The 21,344-nt window shown below is 38.0% G+C and overlaps 1 protein-coding gene across 2 annotated transcripts in view; it reads left to right on the forward strand.

Moving 5' to 3' along the window:
* The first annotated feature begins 6,306 nt into the window (after positions 1–6,306).
* The window catches only part of LOC121876313 (CDK5 and ABL1 enzyme substrate 2-like), a 36,217-nt gene continuing 21,179 nt past the window's right edge, over positions 6,307–21,344 (forward strand). For both annotated transcript variants that reach the window (XM_042381367.1, XM_042381368.1), the window contains exons 1-4: positions 6,307–6,632; positions 8,395–8,522; positions 18,549–18,744; positions 20,084–20,219. In XM_042381367.1, coding sequence (XP_042237301.1) covers positions 6,307–6,632; positions 8,395–8,522; positions 18,549–18,744; positions 20,084–20,219 — 786 coding nt within the window. The remainder of the gene's footprint in view (positions 6,633–8,394; positions 8,523–18,548; positions 18,745–20,083; positions 20,220–21,344) is intronic.

A 21,344-nucleotide genomic window follows, 5' to 3' on the forward strand; every position in this document is an offset into this window, starting at 1 on the left:
AAAATCAAAATTAAGATTTTTTTATAATTTAGATAAGAAACATCATAAAAAACTAACGAGTAACGTAGAGATAATTGTTCTTAACAAATAAAAACGGCGGGAGAGATAAGACAAGCGAGGAGACCCTTTGCCTAGACCGAGTATATTTGACGCAGGATGATTGTACCGTAATTGTTTGGGTTTGTATGACACAGAACAAACATTTTGTAGGAGAGTTCTACACTATAGCGATGATGTCGGCTAGTAATGGGAATAACCCAGAAAGATAACTCTTAACGATAAAACTACATAAGATAACACTAGTGTCACCAAGGAATAAATGACTACCCCAAAAGATTACTGCATAAGAGGTAAAATTTATATTAATTACTGGACTTTCATCCCAAGAACATATGTGGTAAAAATGAACGTAACTGAACTTCTGGTGTCAGCCGTCTGTTTCACTATTACGGAACAACTTTTCCGGAAATTTAAGATGCCATAGTAACGTAACATATATTGAACTGTAAATGAAACTAAAAAAAATATGACTTACCATGGCAGGTGGCGGCCTCACTCTGGTCCACTTCACTTTCTGTGATTTTTTTCGTTAATATGAATACAGAAAATAATTCACTCAGTATTATTCTATTCAATCGTGATTACGGCTATCGTGTTAAAGGAGTATCACATTTAATACGTTTTATATGTAGTAGTTAATGTTCACTAACACTGGATAGACCAACAGCCCGAACGGATAGTACAGTAAGCTGATAAGTGGCGAAAAGGATCATTTACTAAACAAATGCAACTTACTGTATATTGTATTGCAATTATTTATTAACGTGAAATAATCTATGAATACTCTTTTTCCTATATTATCTTTATCCAAGCAGTAAACACAATATTTTTTTTTTCCGATGCTCATTGATAATATATTTGAAGTTTAATTTATAAATAAGACAAACAAAAACAATTTATACCTACATGAAATGGTTATAATTAGCGCGGTGTTTTAGCCTTCGATCTTTATCTTGGCGCCATAAATCCCATATTAATATTTCTAGATTAGTGTATGTTCCCTTATGCTGCTATTATATTTTATTTATTTTTTCATATTCGCCATTTATCAGTTTACGTAAAAATCCTATAAGACACATTACGCCCGTGATTGTTGTCGTCTTTAGCTATGCGTTACATAGGGGTCACAAAGAGAAAACATTCATCAGTATATAGAACAACTCTAGAAAGAATAAATGTGTATAATATTTAGCATTTTTTCAACATTGTAGACAACCATTATAATACATTTGCTAAGCGTTCAGATGATGGGCTACTGACTAAGCATTATAGGGAGCTGCCAAACACTCACCAGGCATTTTACTGGACTAATTTGGTAAGTTAATGAGGTGTAAGCAAGTGCCCAAACATGAGAATGAGATGCAGACCAATCACTAAACACTCTAATGAGATGTAGTTGGCCACCCACTTAACTTTCTGGATCACCCGATGATTCGCCGCAGCTTAATTAAATTCACCTGAAAATTAACCACCCCTAACACTAACCTAACCTAACCTGACCTGACCTGACCTAATCTTAACTAACCTAATCTAAACTAACCTAACTCAATACCCCAGATGCCTTTAGTTTAACCTCTATAATTTCTTAATAAAAGTTAGAGAACTCAAGATCAAGTTAAAAGTTGATGTGCTTACAACTGATAGGTGAGAATAGAATGATCAATGACTCAGAGAGCACATATAAAGTTTAGGGTTACACATGGTAACTGTCACGTAGACTCAACAGATAAGACAAGATAGCTTAGAGACATACTCAACAGATATCAGTGAGCCTTGTTCTCCCGGCATGGCCATTTCTAGTGGGTATATAATAAATAAATATATATGTGTGCGTGTACTCATTCAATTTTTATTTGTACAACGCTCTCCTGCCACAAGGTCCCAGTTCTTATTTAACCCTGAAGCTTCGCATAATCATCACCTCCCAACACCAACACGTTTTTACCCCAAGTCAATTTAGCGCCATGATTTCCACTTATTCATGCACACTGATACAACCTGGAAGTCCGTCTGTCCCACAGTGGTGCATTAATCACTCCCCTATCCTTCCACACCCTTTTTGGTGTTTCCCTCTCACGCCGTCCACATCTGAATTAAATAAACACTTTTTCCTTCCTATATTCTCTTGTACATACAAGCTGAGCAAACCTTATTCCACACTATTAAAACATGTATATCTTTTCTACATTTTTGGTAATTCTTATTCTCAACATCATATCTGCTCTTACGCAAATAATTTCTGCTGCTTCTAATTTACTCCTTGGAGAGGTTCTGTATGTAATCCTCTACTTTATGTTAAGAGAAAGTATTTATCTAAGTTATGGAATGAATCAATGTGATTCATAAATTAATTATTCTTGGAAATCTTATATGCACTACAGCCTAAGTCACCAGTCAGGTGTAATGCTGCAATATCAATTACGAGGAATAATTACGATACGAACCTCCGTGATTCTGGACACTGACCTTAAGGTGTTCTCGTAACTGGAATTACAGGAACACTTCTGAGTAGACAGCGTAAGTTAAAGCATAAAACTGGCAGAAAGATGCCTTGTCTGATTACAGAACTATGAGTGTAGTGTACGTAATAGCTTTTGTAAGCCCGTCCAAATGGATAAGATAAAAACCTAAATGTTTTCTTCCACAATACAATAGTAACATTAAAAGAAGCTACTGCCAGTCAAGAAGTCATTAATTCTACCAGGTATGAATGTATTCAGCGTTTCTTAACCAGGCCATGTGGTGCTGAAATCGATTTTAAGGAGTGCTAGGTAAGGACTTCTGTCAAGTGCAGTACGATACGTTAGGACAGTTAGAATACACAATTACTTGTTATAGCCCTGTAGCAACTGTAGTCTCTAAAACCAGATGAAAAATGTGCTGGACTGCCTAAACCTGACTACAGGAGGGGCTGAGGTCGAAAGGCTAAGAAACGTTACAATTATATCAAGTAAGGTGAAAAAAAAATAGTAATAATAACAACGTATGAACCTTTGACGATCCGGGTCCTTACGATTTAATATTACGTTTGTTTGACTGACTCTTGATCAGTTTGACTCAATGACCCTACACACGGGACCATGGGAGTTCAATCACCCCAGTGCCAGAGACCATTGTGTTGTTAACTCAGGGAGTGCGTGTCTGCCACAACACCAGCGTCAGCATGATGACATTTGCTGAATTATGTTGCATGTGCTTGTTTGGTTGATCTCGAGTAAACTTAATTAATGGAAGGATGTAGAACTACCAATAAGAGATATAATAATGTCTTTTGTTCACCTCTATTAACGCCTCAACAGAAGCCACAGTATAGGGCACGCGAAGGTGTGGCGAAGCAGTTAGTCATAGCGAGAAAAACATTAATTGAACCAAGAATTGATCATTTGAATTAGAAATTAGTGATGAGCAATTGCCGTGCACAAACCGTGGATTGGAGTACTGAAGCCCGTGTATGATTGGGCCGAAGGCATGGGAGAGTCCAGGCGGTAGAAGGCAGCCGATAATGAATATGACATGGTCGGTGTTCAAAACTATACAGTCCTTTTTTCAGTGTAGAATATCGTTCAGTACATCACCCCACCTCGATTAAAACGTTTCAAACCTACTGACAATTTGCTTTGTAATTTGCACAGATAAACCAGCACAGAGTTTAAAATCACAGTACCATCCTAATACCCGAGGGTTAGCGACCACAGTCTTCTCAACTCTAAACGTTCCCGGATTATTTTTACCAATCCTCTAAGGTTTTGTATCTCTCAGGGGATCCAGTTATCACTTTTAACAATTCCAGTCTTTACCTTCCCGAGCCCTCCTACCCAATGAAGTCACATCGAGAGCTCTTTCCGGTATCTCCTGTACTCAGTATCTCCTATACACAACTTCTCCAATACATAGCATCTCCAATACATAGCATCTCCAATACACAGCATCTCCAATACACAGCACCTCCAATACACAGCATCTCCAATACACAGCATCTCCAATACATAGCATCTCCAATACATAGCATCTCCAATACACAGCATCCCCTAGACTGGTGGCCTCTGGAGAGTGGTATTTAAGCATTCATTCAACAACCTTGGTAAAGTATTTATTTTTAGCACGATTTAGTTTCGGTTACAAGAGTGTATAGGGACGAGTCAGTTGTTGCAAGGGTTGACCTGTTACCGGTTAGGTTAAGTTAAATAAGGTGAAATAATCTGGAGTGCCTAATCTTCAAGTGATATAAAACACTTACGAAAAATATAATAGTTCTGGAAATTAAACATTCATGGTAATCTTCCCTCTAGTGACTGTGAATCTTTAAGTTTGTTGCTGTACATTAATGGTTTTTTTTTAAATTACCCAAATTACAATAATACTCCAGGCCATTATGCAATCACTGCACGTGCATACTTTAAGCTGGTGTTATAGGTTTCCCTTTCAGTATTTTCTTTAGCAAAGTGCAACATTTCTTATTTGCGCAACATCAAATTCACATTCTGAAATCTGCAGTTTAATCTACTTTGCATACGTTAGACCTTGGATATGTGGAATGTGTCACTAATGTTGTCGACAGTATTGTTTATGTACCATGTTTAAATACATTTGACTGACCTTGCAACTTGCCTGAATGTCAGCTGTTTTGCTCTACACTAGCTTTGCAATTGGCATGAAAAAATCACTAGCTTTTACTGCCACAGGAAAAAGAACAGGAAGAAAATACCGACTGTTATTTTCAATGTTATTATCTCGTGTATGAATCTACTTAAAGCTCTTAGTTGTTGAGACATTGCAATACATTTATGTTGTTGATGGCAAGTATATGATCTCCAGTACTGTTAGTCAAAAATACATGCTTAAAGGCGTGGCTACAATATTGGTACTCACTAACACTCTTTCAAGGATCAACCAAAGCCGAGGTTAGTATATCATGCTTTCTCTCTAATTATGCAGCGCCTTTTGTGTGTGAACAAAATAAAATGAAGTGAAAAAAACATGATGGCATGATCCTACAAAGCTCTGAGATAATTACCACATGTTTCCTAAGCTGGAAATTATTGACTTAAAGGTAATCCCGCTTATAAACTAGGTAAGGTGACAGGAATGATCATCAGATGTAATGATATTTTTTTTAATATTTTTATTCTTTATTATTTACACTTTATGAACACTTCTCTGACATGTAAAATATTACATTTGCTATATCATAAGACTGCAATACCTAACCTAACCTAACCTAACCTAACATAACCTAATCTAACCCACCCCAACCTAACCTAATCTAATAAATCCTAACCGAACCTATTTTGCACTGTAACTGAGGGTCTTTTGTTATAATTTGCACTTTAACTGAGGGGGTTTTGTTACTCCTGTATCGCGTGCGGTCTACAAGATATTTAAGTAAGTTTAGATTAGGTTAGGTTAGGTTAAGTTAGGTCAGGTCAGCTTGGGTTAGGTTGGGTCAGGTTAGGTTAGGTCAGGTTAGGTTAGACTAAAGATATCTTTGTAGACCGACCACTATAGTATCGTCAATAAAATAATGCCCTTCAAATCTTGCTCCCTCTTTCCAGAAACTTAAATACTCCACTAAACTGGTGATCCAACAGACCTAACACTGATTGTTATAATGTTATTTGATATATTTAGCCAACGAGTCATAACCGGAAATGTTATATAGGCCGGATGATACTGAAGGCTATCATGATCTCCTCTCAGCAGCAGCTAATAAAAAATTGTATGTATTGAGTAAAGTTGAATATTACTAAATGGTTTGGGTCTCCTTAAACATGTTCCCACCATATTGTGTATCCAGGTAGATTATTTCCAACTCATTAAGCTTATTATGTAAATGAGCTGGAATACTGGGAGTTATTGTTACCATACACATTGGTAATTAATTTATCCATCATATATTACTTTCACATTATTTTTTTTTTCTTAGTTGATTGATTTGATGTGTTGTTGAAATTTATCAGTAGTAATGGCTCATGAGTAATGCGTAGTAACCTTCAATCCGTCTTATCAGTTTAATGATGATAAAACGTGTGAGGTTTAAACCATTGTCATGCGCCGTGTGTTACTTTACGCATTTATCTTAAGTTAATTCCCAAATAGTAGCCAAATTTACATATTATTTTATAGTATTTAGTTTATAATATAATAAAAAATAACATATATTGAACAGAGACGTTATTAAAGTCTGGTTTTGTTGTGTGTGCAGGTGGAGGGACGGTGCCTGCCTCACACCCCTCACCAGTAGTGAAGATGGCGACGGTCATGCAGCGGCAGCGCTCCCGTAGGAGGTTGGCTGCACTTACATTTTTGTCTAATATTTCCCTGGATGGCACACACAGGGATACCAAACTCTCACAGTATGGCCGGGGAGGGTTTCTCGGTAAAGTTGTAGGATCAGAAATCAAGGCTGATATTCAATCTGATAAAAACGACAAGGAAAATCGTCACCAGGAGTCCCAGGGGAAGGTGGCAGGGACGGAGCTCATGAGTGGGTCGTCTGGTGGTCAAGCTCCCGTCAAGGATGTGGTAGATGGGGGCCAGGTTGACAAGCAGCTTACACTTCAATTTCGGGACAGGTGAGATGGATGTAATTGTTCAAGTTACAACTGACTGTATTTGTTATAAAGTAAATGTTTGGGCTTTATTATTTTTTTTTATTAGGTTTTTGGCTTAGTATAGTGGCGGTGTACATGAACACTAAAGTTATCAATAAGGTTAAGATTCATTTAATGCCCCTGGGTAACACCCAAAACTCAATAAAATATTTTGTTAACTTGATTTTTTGGGGGGTAACATTTACTGTGTAACCAATGTCTCGGTACTTCACGGTCACTACAGCTAGTAGTGGCTAGGTCAGGGGAGGCCTATGTATGGTTCAGCCATTGTTCATGATAGTGCTCTTGGCACTTTGGAAGTCCACTACTGTACTGGTAAATTATTCTTATGTTTACTACTCTGCATGAAGTATTTCTGGTCAGGGCCAGATTCAGGAGTGGGCAAAGTGGGCAGCTGCCCAGGTGCCTCCACAATCTGGGGGCCTCCAGCTATATCAGGGCTGGTCGACTTGAAACCACATGAATGGGTCCGACTAATTACCCAAATGTAGCCAAATATAGCCGGAATGAAGTCAAATAATGGTCCTAGATGAATAAATCGGACTGCCAATCACTTCTCGACTAGTATTTGGTGTCACAAAGTCACAAAAAATTGGTAAACTTAATTTAATCTGAGTTAATAGATCGAGTGCATGGTGTATGGAGACGCATTATGCACTACAATAATAGTTATTACGTTCTGGTAAATGCTGTACGTTACGGTATTATTTACTAAGTTTGCCAAGACAGATCCTATGGTAAGCAGTGACAACAACATTGTTAGGGAGAGCAGGAATGATCAGCTGTTATCATTCTGTAAACAAGAGACTGGGAATAAACTATGACAAGATAGCTCAGCCGGGACTGAGTGTAGGATTTTGGGGGGATCACGGGCTGACGAGGGTGAGAGGTGAGTTGTTCTCTTTAGCCAGCACTCCCTCCCTCCTCCTTGGCTATGCACCCAAACATAGTTTTGGGTCTTAATATAATTCATATTTTATTCCTATAATTCATTCATTTTTATCTACAGTGTACAATATTTCATAATGGATGATTATATTTATATAATAATCGTCCGCAAAAACCGCACAGAAAATACGATAGTTCAAGTGGGATGGCACTTGACCCAAGCTTGCTTAGGGATCCAAGAGATCACAGTTGAATTGACGAGACTGAACTTTCAAGCCTGTCACTACGCAACTTCTCGGAACTGCTCTGTTATTTCAGGTTCATTCCGAATTTAAATAGTTTAATTGATTTTTGAAAAACATACAAAGTAAATTGAAATCCAAATTATAATGATGCAAATTAATGAGGGTACAGTGTATAATGTAAAATATTAAAACAAAGGATATACAGTACTGTACAGTACAGCTATACAATATAGTACTCAACAGTACAGTCTTAAAATGTGGCATACACTTTTCCTTTTAGGCACTATATGTTCTATTAGGTATTTTCTTCCTAGATAATCCAGTTTCACCCACATAAACACAACTCTGGCAGGTAATTCCCTCAATGATGATGTTCGTATTTCTGAAAATTCATGTTGAATGTTTGTAAGTAGAGGAGCACCTGTACTGTATTGGTGAATATCTCAATTAAAATATCCACTGCTGTCAATGTGGAGTTATCCTAGGGTGGCAATAGTGTTTTCATATATTGCTAATGCAGTTTCAGGTTTACAGAATGAGATACTGTATGTCTCAACTTCCTAATATAAAGCCTCTTTGTTACCCCACAGAACCAACACAAACACTTCAGAAGTGGGAGACCGTGCTGTTGGGTTACGAAAACGCACACCACACCATCACCTGGTGGAGAAGGGTCAATGCTTTAGCAGTAATGAGAGCTTAGGTGGTCCACTTCCTAGTGAGTATATTTTTGTGTACTGTACATTGAAAAAGTTTCCTTGTTAACTTTGGAAAGATTGCAGAGAAACTTTAAAGAAGAATGAAGTGCATTGCAGTTTGCTATGTAGTTAGACCATTTTTTTTTTTTAAGGAAAAAAGTAAAAATAATTTTCCAATTTTAATATTTTTTTCATTCCTGCTTTGGACTTTTTTGAATGTTGAAATAAGATATGAATCCACATTTGTGATGCGTATGAAGTATCACAATATTTGAAAACCTTCCTTATAGCTCTACTCATGTTCAGTAATACGGTACTTTACAGTTTTCATCTAACTCATGACTGTTGCTTGAATTTTAGAACATATTAATTCACTCAGTTTCATGGTTCACTGTCATAAGTTAGGGCAGGAAATATAATACAACATGCCCTGACAATTCGGGGATTTTTAATTCACGGACCTCGATTATTTGCGGATGACACCCTGGATGTACCCAAGAGTGTCTGGGGGTAATTTTAAAGTTGTTGGCATTTTCGTGGCCGGGACAGGGAGCCATTCGTTCAAGAGACAGTGATTTCTCTTACCTGTATTGTATATATGTGTGTGTAATGGTCAGCATGCTCGCCTCGCAAGTGAGCGAACCCGGGTTCGATCCCCGAGCAAGGTGTGACTATGGACAAAATTCTCTATGCCATTTGCCTCTGTCTACCCAGCAGTAATTGGGTCCCGGGATGTTAATTGATTTGCGGATCGTTCTCCGGGATAACGGTTAGCCAGTGCAGTTGGCGAGTTGTCCGGTCTTCTCAGACTATTCCTTGACACTGGGTCATGCAACTCGTTAACTTAGGATGTGGTTGTTGAGTTGGCGACAGCTTCTACACCTTAAACAAATTCACGCCAAGGTGGCCCTTAGACTGTCCATCCTTGTTACACAAGGGGCAACCATTATTATTATTACACATATATACTGTATATACAATACATTATTATTTATTTGTATGTGTCTGTGTGAGTGTTTCTACACACACATATATACAATAAAGGTAAAAGAAATAATTGTCCTAAGGGCAAACACTTAAAGGGAATATACATTTCTTTGCACACAAGTAAAAATGTACCCCCCCCCCCCCTCCCTGGTTAGCAAACGTTATTTGCAGGTTTGGCTATTTGCTGCCATTTTGATAACCTAATCCCCGAGAATTGTAAGGACATGCTGTACTGTTTGTTGAGTTTCTTCTTTACCTCCAAACTTTCATTTTCTCATGATGATACTTTCCAGGTTTTTGATCTTCCTCCTTCCAGGTTTTTGGTTTTCTACTCTTGATGTCTCTCTGTATCACACTATTTTTACTTTACATCTCTCCCAAATATTTAACTTCCTCCAGCATCTTTTTTTTTGTTGGGAGGGGGGAGGGGGGCCATAATTTTACATTTTCACCTCCCATATTTATTCTCTAGTGTTTATCAAAGTTCACCATGCCAAACTCTTTACTTTAAAAAATCAATATCTTTTTTCTTCCGGCATTTATCATCAGTGTCCATATATCACACATGCTGTCAAAGTTCTTCAACACCTTTTGCTCTTTTGCTCAAGTATTCCCACCTTTTCAGTTAACTGAGAAAAGACTGACTTTGGTAGTAAGTGCTGTTATTTATAATACAAACTGTTCTGGCTTACCATTAATATCCACATATTTTGTGAGTTCAGGTATATTTTACTTTACTTTAACCTTCCCTGTAACAAACAAAATATTATACAGTACTTTACTAGTGCTTCCAATTTAACGGTTAAGGCCATATGTACAGTGTGGCCGTGGCCACGTTTTGGTTCGAACTGGAAATGAAATTGGGGGAAAACAGTTAAAGCACAATCATAAAAGTCCAGTAACATCAGATGATACACTAATGGGCGACATAGTTGGAGAAAGTATTGAGTCATGACGTGTTGAGACAGTAGAGGGCTACACCTGTAGGCCTTCAGCTACAACTGTCTCACTGATATTGACACATGATTTGCCATGTTCATTTGCATGGAACCTGTTTGACATCAAGTACAGTAAGTCCTCGCTAAGCGTTGTGGTTACGTTCCTGAAAACGCGACGTTATATGAGACAACTTTAGGCTAATCAGTTTTCTCCATAAGAAATAGATAGAATACCAGAGTTACGTTGCTGACCCTCCCTTTGCCCCATGAAATACATTACATATACAGAAATTCAATGGATGGTCAGAGGTGGTGGAGCGAGTGTGTGGTGGGTAGTGAAGCGGAGGAGACAGATGGCGGGAGGGAAGGAGGAGGAAGGTAGTGAGTCACTGTGACTTGCCGGCTGCCTTCTCCTCCCGAGAGAACGTAGCGCGGCAAGATGAGAGAGGGTGATGCGCCGTAAAAAGTAGTCAGTGACGACGCAAAAACTATGTTAAATTGAGTCATCGGGACGTTATCCGAATTAGTATTGGCATCTAAAGAGTAGCGACGTTGTACCGAAACAACGTTAAGCGGGGCGACGTTACATGAGAACTTACTGTATTTGATAATTAGAGTAGTGAACGAAGTCACGCCCCCAAATGTATATTATCTACTGTACATGTACTTTAATGAAATTAATATGTTTTAATCTGATGGTCTACATTAAAATGTTTTATATTACAAGGAGTCATATGACATTTATACTGTTCAAAGATTTGGTAAAGTTTTAAATTTTAAAGTTTTATCAAGATAAATTATCATTCTGTTTCAATACAGTAGTTTTTCGCCAACGGCATGGTTTAGGTTTCTGAAAATCCCGTGGGTGGCAAGACCAAAGGCTTATCGGAAATAGGGGATTAGGTTTCATGGCCACAGAGAACACTTGTCAAAGCCTAACTAAGTTGCCAGTTCCTTCACTGAACAATACAGTAAGTCCTCGATATATGTGAGGGATACGTTCCTGTAAAACCCTCGCATATATCAAATACTTTAGTTAAATGGGAAAATATAGGGTGTGTTCCAGAACCCAAAGTGAAAATGTTACAGACCCATTTTCAAGACTAATAAACCATAAAACAAGTCAATACAAAATCATTTTTTAAATAATAGATAAAGCAAGTGTATAGTACAGTGTACTTAACAATAAAAGCAGATGCATCAACTAGGGTAGACGAGATGGTGGTGGCGGTAGAGGGTTTACATAGTGGGTGATGATGTTGGAGTGACATCTGCAGGGTCATCAGGGTTGGAGTCCATATCAGAGTGTGACATCTCACATAAGGCTGAATTTTGCTCACATTAATTGAATTCCTGGTAGGAATAGGGTCTTGCCATATGAGTGAATTTGCATATGCTGAACTCACATATATCGAGGACTTACTGTACCTGTATCATACACTCACACCTCAACATTCGTGAGGGATAGGTACCCCAAACACCCACGAATGTAGAATTTCGTGGAAAACATTCCTTAATACCCTATTTTTTATATTATAGTGTACCATAAATTAGGGACAAAATAAATAAAATGAGAATTGTTTATTTTAATTAGGCTCTCTAAATACTACGCAGGTATGTACAGTTACTGTATACAGTTGTATTATGTGTTAATAAATTAATTGAAAAGCAAGTATATGTGGTTTGATTTTAGGGAAGTCAAGTGCATTGCAATAGCGGCAGTCTGCTGCCTGCCTCACACGGCCCATACCGTACCACCACCACTGTGCCATGAACACACATGAATGCACGCCTGACAAGCAATGCTGTGAATGAAACCTGTGTGCATACTGAATATTAGGTTTTCCTGTAGCAAACTTATAATTGAGAAGAATATATAATTTATCCCAGTCATAAGTGTAATATCAACATTATGGGAGCAAACTAATTAGCAGTGCTACTTATGTATATAAAGTTTACTTTTCTTACTTCATAATGGCTGCTGTAGAAGCCTCAGTAATGATACTGAAGATGTTACTGCTCTTTCTTTAAGACCTGGACTGGGATCATCCAGAATGTCCAATAAAGGGCTGGCAGGTGAGTAATTTGCATTGGTGGAGTGAAGGGGAGAGGCAGGCTGTGAGTGTAGGAGGGGTGATGCACACTATGCCGACTGGTTGGTGAGGAGAGGGAGGGGTTGGATCTCGGCATTAAAATCATTGTTATTGGCCATTGTTTGGCTTTCTCTTTTAGTTCTTTATAAGTTTCTTGATAAGGTTGTAAAACATTCTCGATAATCCGCTTCACATTGATGCTTAATTCCATTGATGGGTCATAGTTGTAAATCATATGTTAAAATCTTTGACACTCGTGAATCGTGTTCTCAATCCATACACTTAACGCCTTCTCCATCTTCTTCATACATTTATCGTGTATCTGATGAGTAACTTCAGCACTGTGTGGTGCGCTATGAGCAACACTACTTCTAATTTCCTTGCCTTTTATCGTTGTGGCATGAGCAGTTAGCTCATTCACTTCAAATGCACAGCCAGTCGCTGATGCACTGTCACCAGTTAATGGCCTTTTGGGAGCCATGACAGCTATAATCAACATTAGAATTGTTCTCAGACAAGACTGGCGGGTGATGCGGGAGAACTCTCAAGCGAGACTGGAGGGAGAGAACAGCCGTACTGGATTCAGCATGATGCCATGATATCATACCATGGCAGATGTCCGCAGTTTTTGTGTTATTTTAATAGATAAAAACCTCTGAGATCATTTCGCGGATAGTCGAATTCGAGAGAGTTGAGCTCGCATATGTTGAGGTACTGGTGTACATTTAATTAAACTTGAGTCAAATACAGTACATATAAAATAGCTTAATACTGTACAGTACTGTATACTCTCGATTTAATGGACTCCGATATGACGAATTCTCGATTTAGTGGAAGGAATTTTTTCCGTTATTTTCGCTTGATTTAGTGAATTAGTGTGCTAAATTTAGATTAATTCCATAAATGCGCTCCCACCACTTCCATTCTGAGACATCTGAGAGAGTTTTGGCATGATGTCTGAGCACAATAGTTATAGTGTGTTTTTTCCCAGCTGAGAAGAGATGCCCCTCCCCCTCCTCAAGAGTTACAGCTGATTGGCTGTTGCAAATCTGTCCGATTTCATCCTGAAGTAATGATGTACAGTATTTCTAAATGATTTCATTCATAATTGTTGGGATGACTTTCTGACAAGAAAGATAATTAGCTAAATTATATAAAGATACACATGTTCATTATTTTAAACATGAACACGTAGGAAGTTTAACAGAAATCTTATACATGAATTAACTGTTAAACTCTGGTAGCAAATTCACGCTTTTGGAGGACGCATTTAATATATACTTATTATTACCCGCAATAAGGCATATTAAGACAAATTACATATCAGTAATACTATATTAGGTAAAAACTAACATTTTAAAAGATAAGAATCACAATGAAATATTACAAGGGCATCACCAGAGGCAGGAAATATGACTGCGAACAACTTCATATCTCCCGCCTCTGCTGACGGCTTGAGCGGCCAAGTTTTCCAGTCTTTTACACTCATCCACCAACTTTCGGGGGGGGGGGGGATGCTCCTGTCTCACACATCCTTAGTGAAACGATTATATCAAATGACAATGCATTATTTTTTCTTTTATTTATTAGTATTATTTTTATTCCTTCCTCACATTTACAGAGGAATTCATTAGACCACTGAGGGATAGAGACGCCACATTAATCCGCAGATACTCGAAATTCAAATGCCATGGTTGGTGAAATTGTATACAGGGTAGAAACAGTAGATACGTTCTTGGAATCCGCGGATGGGAAATCCACTATTGGCGCTGGTCTGCTGTACTGATGTTTCAATATACATACAGTACTGTAATACTCTCTCTCTTGTTTTTCAGTTATCATTATAATAAATGCTTACGGTATGTAATATCTACTTGTACAGTACTTTAATGAAATGAATGTTTTAATGTATTAATCTGATAGTCTTCAGTTGATAACAGGAGTGATTAATTTTGTTTTACCGGGTACAGTGTTTGTCTTGTACAGATACTGTACTGGCGGTACAGTACAGGCACTATTATAAAACACTTGCAATAGAATGAATTTTATATCTAAATCATTACATTTGTAGATTTTATAGATTCACCCCATTTTAGTTTGATCTATTTAGTACACTATAATTATTATATTCTGATCCCTGACATTGAACTTTGAAAGTAAAATTTCATAAAACAAAATAAAAAAGTCTGGTTTTAGTGTTCATTGCATCTTGTGTATTTTAATGTTTGCTATTAATTGTAGTTATTGGAATTTTCATCATCATTATCACTGTTATTTAATGAAATTTAGAATATATTGTAGTACAGTGAACATTTTCAGTACAGTATAGCTAAAATAGACAGCTTATGGGTGATTATGATTCTATAATCTTCAGAGTACAGTGCAGGTATAGGAATACATTATACATTATTTAAAGCTGCCCATTCATGATGCATGAATAACTAATGCAGTCTAGATGTAATTGATATCTGGCATTTGAAGTGCACTGCCCTCTCCCTTAATGTGGAGGTCGCGTTCCCAGAATATGCCGTGTAGAGCAAACCCATTATAACACAGGGAGATAAGGGATGCATCAGGTGGACGCCAAAATGTCCCCCACCCACTCCAAAAACACCCAAAACCTAAGTTGAAAGACATCATACAGCTCTAAAGTAGCTCACTAATACACATATTGTATTTCTATCAAATTCACTTAAGCATGATGTTTTGGAGGCACTGGCATGTCCATGAAATGAGTTGCCGAAAGTTTAACACCGCAGCCATTTGCATGAAGAATTGTTTATTCATTTTATCTATTTGACCCAATGATAGGGGTTTTTTTTTTACATTCTGTATACAGTATAGGATTGTGTGTGCATGTAATTGAATAAAAAAAAATAAGAAGAAAGTTATTCTTATCTACCCGAAATTACAGCTCTAATCTTTTCGTCATTCGTTTACTGAAAGCCGCTCTCTAGTCGTAAGAATGTCGAACTTAAACATGATGAATAAGCATTTAAATAAGAATAATAAATATACTGTACTTCCATGTGAAGGGTATGAAGGATGATGGTATGTGTAGGACGTCTTCTTCACTCTTATCACTGGAACTAGGTAATGATGGTAGAGGAATATCGACTGGAGATGACAGGGCTGGGCTGGGTCATGGTCGACTGCTTTGCCTTCAACTGCTTTTTTTTGTACATGGAAAACAGCTGATTTGCCCTTTCCCAAGCAATGAACTATGCTCTATGTCTACAGCTTCCTCGGCCATCTGGTCTGTGATGCTGAAGAAGTGAGCCAGCCTCCTGGTGGTCAGTTCAGACTTCACAGCAGCATTAACTAGTTCTTCATCCTGGACTTTCTTCTCTTGAATCAGCTGCCCTAGGTCTTCAGCAGACAACTCTTCAGTGTGGGACTCCAACAGGTCAAGGACATCCTTCTCCTCCTCCATGTCCTGGAACCCATCACCCTCCACAGTTCGGGCAAACTTAACAATCTTGGCCACTTCTGGGGGGTTGTCAAAGCTGATGATGGAGTGAACACACACTTTGCACACTGCATTCATTGTCATGTCCTTTACCTCATCCCAGGAACTTTTAATGTTGTTGACAGCATGGAGGATGTTGTAACCAAGTCAGCAACTGAGTCAATATACGCCTGACCCCTGAGCCATAGGCTGGATCATAGCTGTTGTGTTCAGTGGCAAAAACATCACTTTCACATCTGGGTGCAAATTGTTAAGGTGATGGGGGCATTATCCAGGAGCAACAAAGCCTTGAAAGCCAGGTTGGAGCATTGGCAATACCTCTCAACCTCCATGCAAAACCACTTCATGAACCACTCTTTAAACATTCACGAAGACATCCATATCTTTTTGTTGGCCATCCAGTGCACTGGCAGGGTTGAGGTGCTGGATTCCTTGCAGGCATATGGATTCTGGATTCTGGGAGTGGCACACTAGCATGGGCTTTTGCTTGAAGTCACCTTTGACTTTACCAAACAGCAGAAGGGTTAACTGATCCTTGGCTGCTTTAAAACCTGGAGCACTTTTCTCCTCTTTGGAGGTAAATGTTTGGCTGGGTATCTGTTTCCAAAAGAAGCCTGATTTTTCCGTGTTCAACACTTGCTGCCGTTAACACAGCCGGGAAAGCAGATACAGCAGCATCCACACACGCAGCTTCACCCTTCAGCTGCATGTTGTGGAGACACGCATTTCCTGAAGTTGCTGAACCACCCCTTGTTGGCTAGAAAAGGTACATTGTCTGAAGGGCCTGCCTCCATTTGCTTTGCATGTTTGTACAACTGGTGTGCCTTTGTACAAATCAAGGGAGCATTGAGAGGCATCCTTCTCTTGTTTTGGTCTTCCACCCAAACACTCGCATTTTCTCCACCTTCTCTAGTCTTGGGTTCCTTACTGCTGCACAGTGGCTCTAATCTTCTCAGCATTCTTCTTGATAGTACAGATGGTTGAATCATTCACAGCAAATTCATATCCGACAGAAGTGGTGGATTGACCTCGCTCTAGTTGTTGAAGAATGTCTCATTTACTCTCTAGGGTAAATGTAGTACTATTCTTCTTTGCTGGAGTGTCCCTAAGCAGAGGGGCACTTCGAGAAAGCAAGTGAAAAAACTGAGGTTAATCAAAGCAAACTTTTTGGTTGTGGCTGGACCGAGTAATAGCTAAACTCCAAGTCCACGAGGCAAGGGGGGGGGACACTACCTATGGACTGTAGTGGACTGAACTGCTGGCCCACACAAAACACGTGTTAGCCCGGCTCAACCCGTGTTCGGGCAAATCTTAGCCCTGTGTTAAGTGAGACTGGATAGTAATAAAAAAAACTCTGTTTGAGCAAATTCGCATTGAGCAAATCTGCGTTAAGCGAGGGGGTAGTGTACTTAATCTAAACAGGTTGTTTCATCTATAATCTAAATAAATCTGGCTTAGGCCTATTTGTATTGTACATTGATGTTCATCTTTATTTATGCTAGACTAAAGTGAGTCCAGCTTAATGTGATGCTATGGAAATAATTTACATAATATGGCTAGCCATAGCTCATTATGCCACAAGTACAGCACATGTATTGTTGGTTGGAGACCTTAGGAAGTTTAAAAATAAATTACTGATAGTGTAATCCTTTTGCCAAGAGATATCATGGGTGGAAGCTCTGTGTAAGCAAATGGTCAGTATGAATATCTAAACAGTTCAGTAGCCAAGTGGATACAGTGTTCATCTCCTGTCCCTAGGGTCGCTGGTTCAATCCCAGGGTACTCGCACTCCACCCACCTGTAAATAAGTACTGTACCCAAATTTACAGTTGGGGAAGTGAAGATAGTCAAGTGCAGTGCTGGCTATGCTGCCTCCTTGTGTGCCAAAGTCTTAGTATACTGTATGGTACAATTGTGACTGGCTCTGTCCAGTCATCTGACTTATAATGCCTTGGAGCAATGCTCTCACTAGGTATTCTTTTCACAACAATTCCTCTTCCATTGTTACCATTTGTGCTCACCATTACTACCATGTCATCTGGATTCTCATGTTCTTGCTCTTCATATTATCTTGATTCCTCTAAATACGTTCCCTTCTCTTATTACTTCGTTTCCTGTGCATTATAATACACCTTTTCACATATCCATTGAGACATTGTTTCATAACTATTTGACAAATTTCATAACCGAATGACAGACAGAACACATATCGAATGACACTCTAAAATAACTGTTCGTTCATGCTAACGGAAATGATTGACACAAGTTATGAAGTTGACAGACGTGAACAATAAACCGACAGTCTACATATAGTTTGAGAATGTAACAATTGGAGAATGACATACCACCAACAGTTATTTTAGATTGTCATTCGATATGTGTTCTGCCATTCGGTTATGAAATTTGTCAAATAGTTATGTAACAATGTCTCAATGGATATGTGAAAAGGTGTAATGGGCTGTAGCATAAGATATTTATTAAACACTCATATTACGCTTCAACACTTTATCTATGTGAATACCTTACCTGTTTTTATTTCCTTCTTTTGTATCCTTCCAGGTATCGGAGGTGGACGCACAAGAAAATTGTCAAGTAGCGTATCTGATTCTTCGGGCCCACCTAGCAAGGAGGTCAAGTTTATGAAGACAGCACATGATCTACAGATTCGGGATGAGCGAGTTGTGTTGCTGTCATCACACAAAATTCCTTTCTATATATTCTCTGCCTTGCCGTACAACAAGTCTAAATTGGGAGGGTAAGGCAGAATCTTGAGAAAAATTCCTCTGCATAAGTTTAACTTCAATCTGTAATTAGGTAATTTTCTACCCAATTTTAGTTAAGTTGCAACAGATCGTGATAGAATAATAGTGATTAAAGCTCAGATCCAGTCCCAACTTAGTGGAATAGTAACAGATTAAGCTAAATCTGAAGTAGTTACTCTGCTACTAGAGGATAATTGTTTTGTTCAGTGCATTGAGGATTAAGAAAATTACACAACTGTTCTCTGGTAGGAGTTGTCTATTATCCAAGTATTGTACCCACACAATGAGAGCAACGTATCTGAGGTTTAGTGAAGGGTGTATAGTTACCATTTATCCCAGCTTGTAATGGCTATGCTTATACATACTAGTAACATATCAGTGTGCATTATACATATCCTGTACAGTATCTCATGCAACCAGATTAGCATAGCTTGCTAAAGTCACCGGCTGTGTTTAAGTGTTTCCGTCATAGCTTTTAGCAGTACAGGTTCTATCTGATAATATTTGGAAAACCTACGTTGCTGAGGAACTTATGTGCATGATTTTTATTTGGCGTGAATTCCTCAAAATTTCAAACCTGTTGACAGAACCAATTAGATCAATGCTTCCTTTTGTTACATTTGTCATTTTATGTGCTTAGTACTGTATGTCTGATTCTTTTGCATATGATGTAATTTGAGAATCATTCTAGCATGCATAAATAAGATGTGTCAAAGAATGTAGCACTTGCCAGCCTGACACCAAAATCTTCAGTAAGAGAACTGTCCAGCAGATACTGTACGAAAATATATTTATAGTTCCTACAACTGAAGTTATAATGATCAGACCCTTATGCAGTGCTGCAGGGCATTCTAGTGTGCAACAGAGGGTGATTAACCCCTTGTGTACGGGATCCCCTCTGAGCTGAATAAAATTGTCTGGTGTTAGCCAAATGAAATAGTAAAACTGGCGTCCCCATAGTGAAGGAGTTAAGTGTAAATTTTACGTAGAAGATATTAGTAAAGAGCAGAGCAGCAGTAAAATAGCAATTTGGGGAAATTTATAATAACTAAATAATAATGATATGCAAGATTAAACAGTACTTTCAATACGAACAAAGAAAAAATAATATTAGGAAATGATAATGGATTGATTTGTTAAAAAAGGGGTATTTATTTTTTACTTTTTTTACTTCAACGTTATGTTTAACAAAGTCTTGAAGTCTGACGTAACCTCCCACAGTCAGCCCAGTTGTCTGACAAAAAATTCACTATTATTGAAGGATGTCAACATTTTGAGGCACATAGTGTCTTGATTCACTCATATTGAAATCAATTTTTATGGATATTGCAGGAGAAGTGATCATCTTTATGGCCGAGGCGAGAGTGGACGTCGACGCCATACTTCAGGAAACCGGACGCTTTCCACAATTAGTGATAATGGAGACCCCTCTCATTTGTTAGGCTTTGATCGCAATGATGAATGTAGGGTAAGTCAGTTGATCCACTTTCAGTTGTGTTAGTGTACAAAAGATATACATGAAGAATAGGTTAAGATTGTTTTTTACATTTTGATATAGCTACGTCAGTCATAAACGCTTTACCAGTGGTGTTCTCTTGACCCAGAAAAGTTTGGGAGCAAGGTGAAAATATACAATAATTTTCCTTCATATTTGCAGATATCATGTATCTCCTCTGTAGTTACATGTCATAATTATGTGCTCATGTTTAATTGGGTTGGACCTATATATATTTTTTGTATTGACTGTGAAAAGCTGAGTTCACATTTCAATGCAACTTTTGATCATCAGAAATTAGTTAAAATTAAATTACTTTGAAGAATAGAAATGACTATCCTCAACACTGCAATCTTTTGGTTAATATGCTCTCTGTCATGATAAAAGTCAAAATTAGATTTCTGGCCAACTTAGAAATAGCGAAGGCAAGATTCTTGTTTGTGCCAAATTTTCTTCGGCAAAGTGATATAATTGGGGAGAGTTCTCTTAACCATTCACTGGACACATTACTGTCATCAGTTTGCATAGTTGTAGCCTTTATGGATCTCTTCTTGTGCTTTAGAAGATTATTTCTTACTGCAGTTTTTTGTCCAACTTTTCATCCAAATAGTTGAATGTTGATTTATAATAGTATTGCCTTTCCTCGTGTATTATGAGCCAGGTTGCACGAGCCAGGTCCAGTTTACCCTGAGTTGTCAACTGGTAGAAAGAATTGTTGCTGTAGTAAACTTGCCACTTTTTCCATGCTTGATTAAAAATATTTTGGGATGAAATAATGATGTTTGCTTACTGTTGGTCTTAAGAATCATTTTAGATATTTGGTAAATTATTTTTTAAGTTTTCTTTATTGTGGGGGAGCAGCAAGAAAAAATCAAACTTTGAACTGTGAAGAAAACTTGTGGCTAGATATTTATGAAGTTTTCTAGGATGAAGTCCTTTGGTATTGTACTGGAATATGCATGGCTTAAATAAACTCTTCAATTTCTTGTGGATTTTAATATTTTTTTTGAAGACATGAAAAACTGGTATATTTAGTTTTCAAAGATTTTCAGAGATGAAGGCCATTGATACTGAAAATATGCATGTCGAGGGCTTATT

This window comes from Homarus americanus, unplaced genomic scaffold (assembly GCF_018991925.1).
Source record: "Homarus americanus isolate GMGI-L3 unplaced genomic scaffold, GMGI_Hamer_2.0 scaffold34921, whole genome shotgun sequence".
NCBI lineage: Eukaryota > Metazoa > Arthropoda > Malacostraca > Decapoda > Nephropidae > Homarus > Homarus americanus.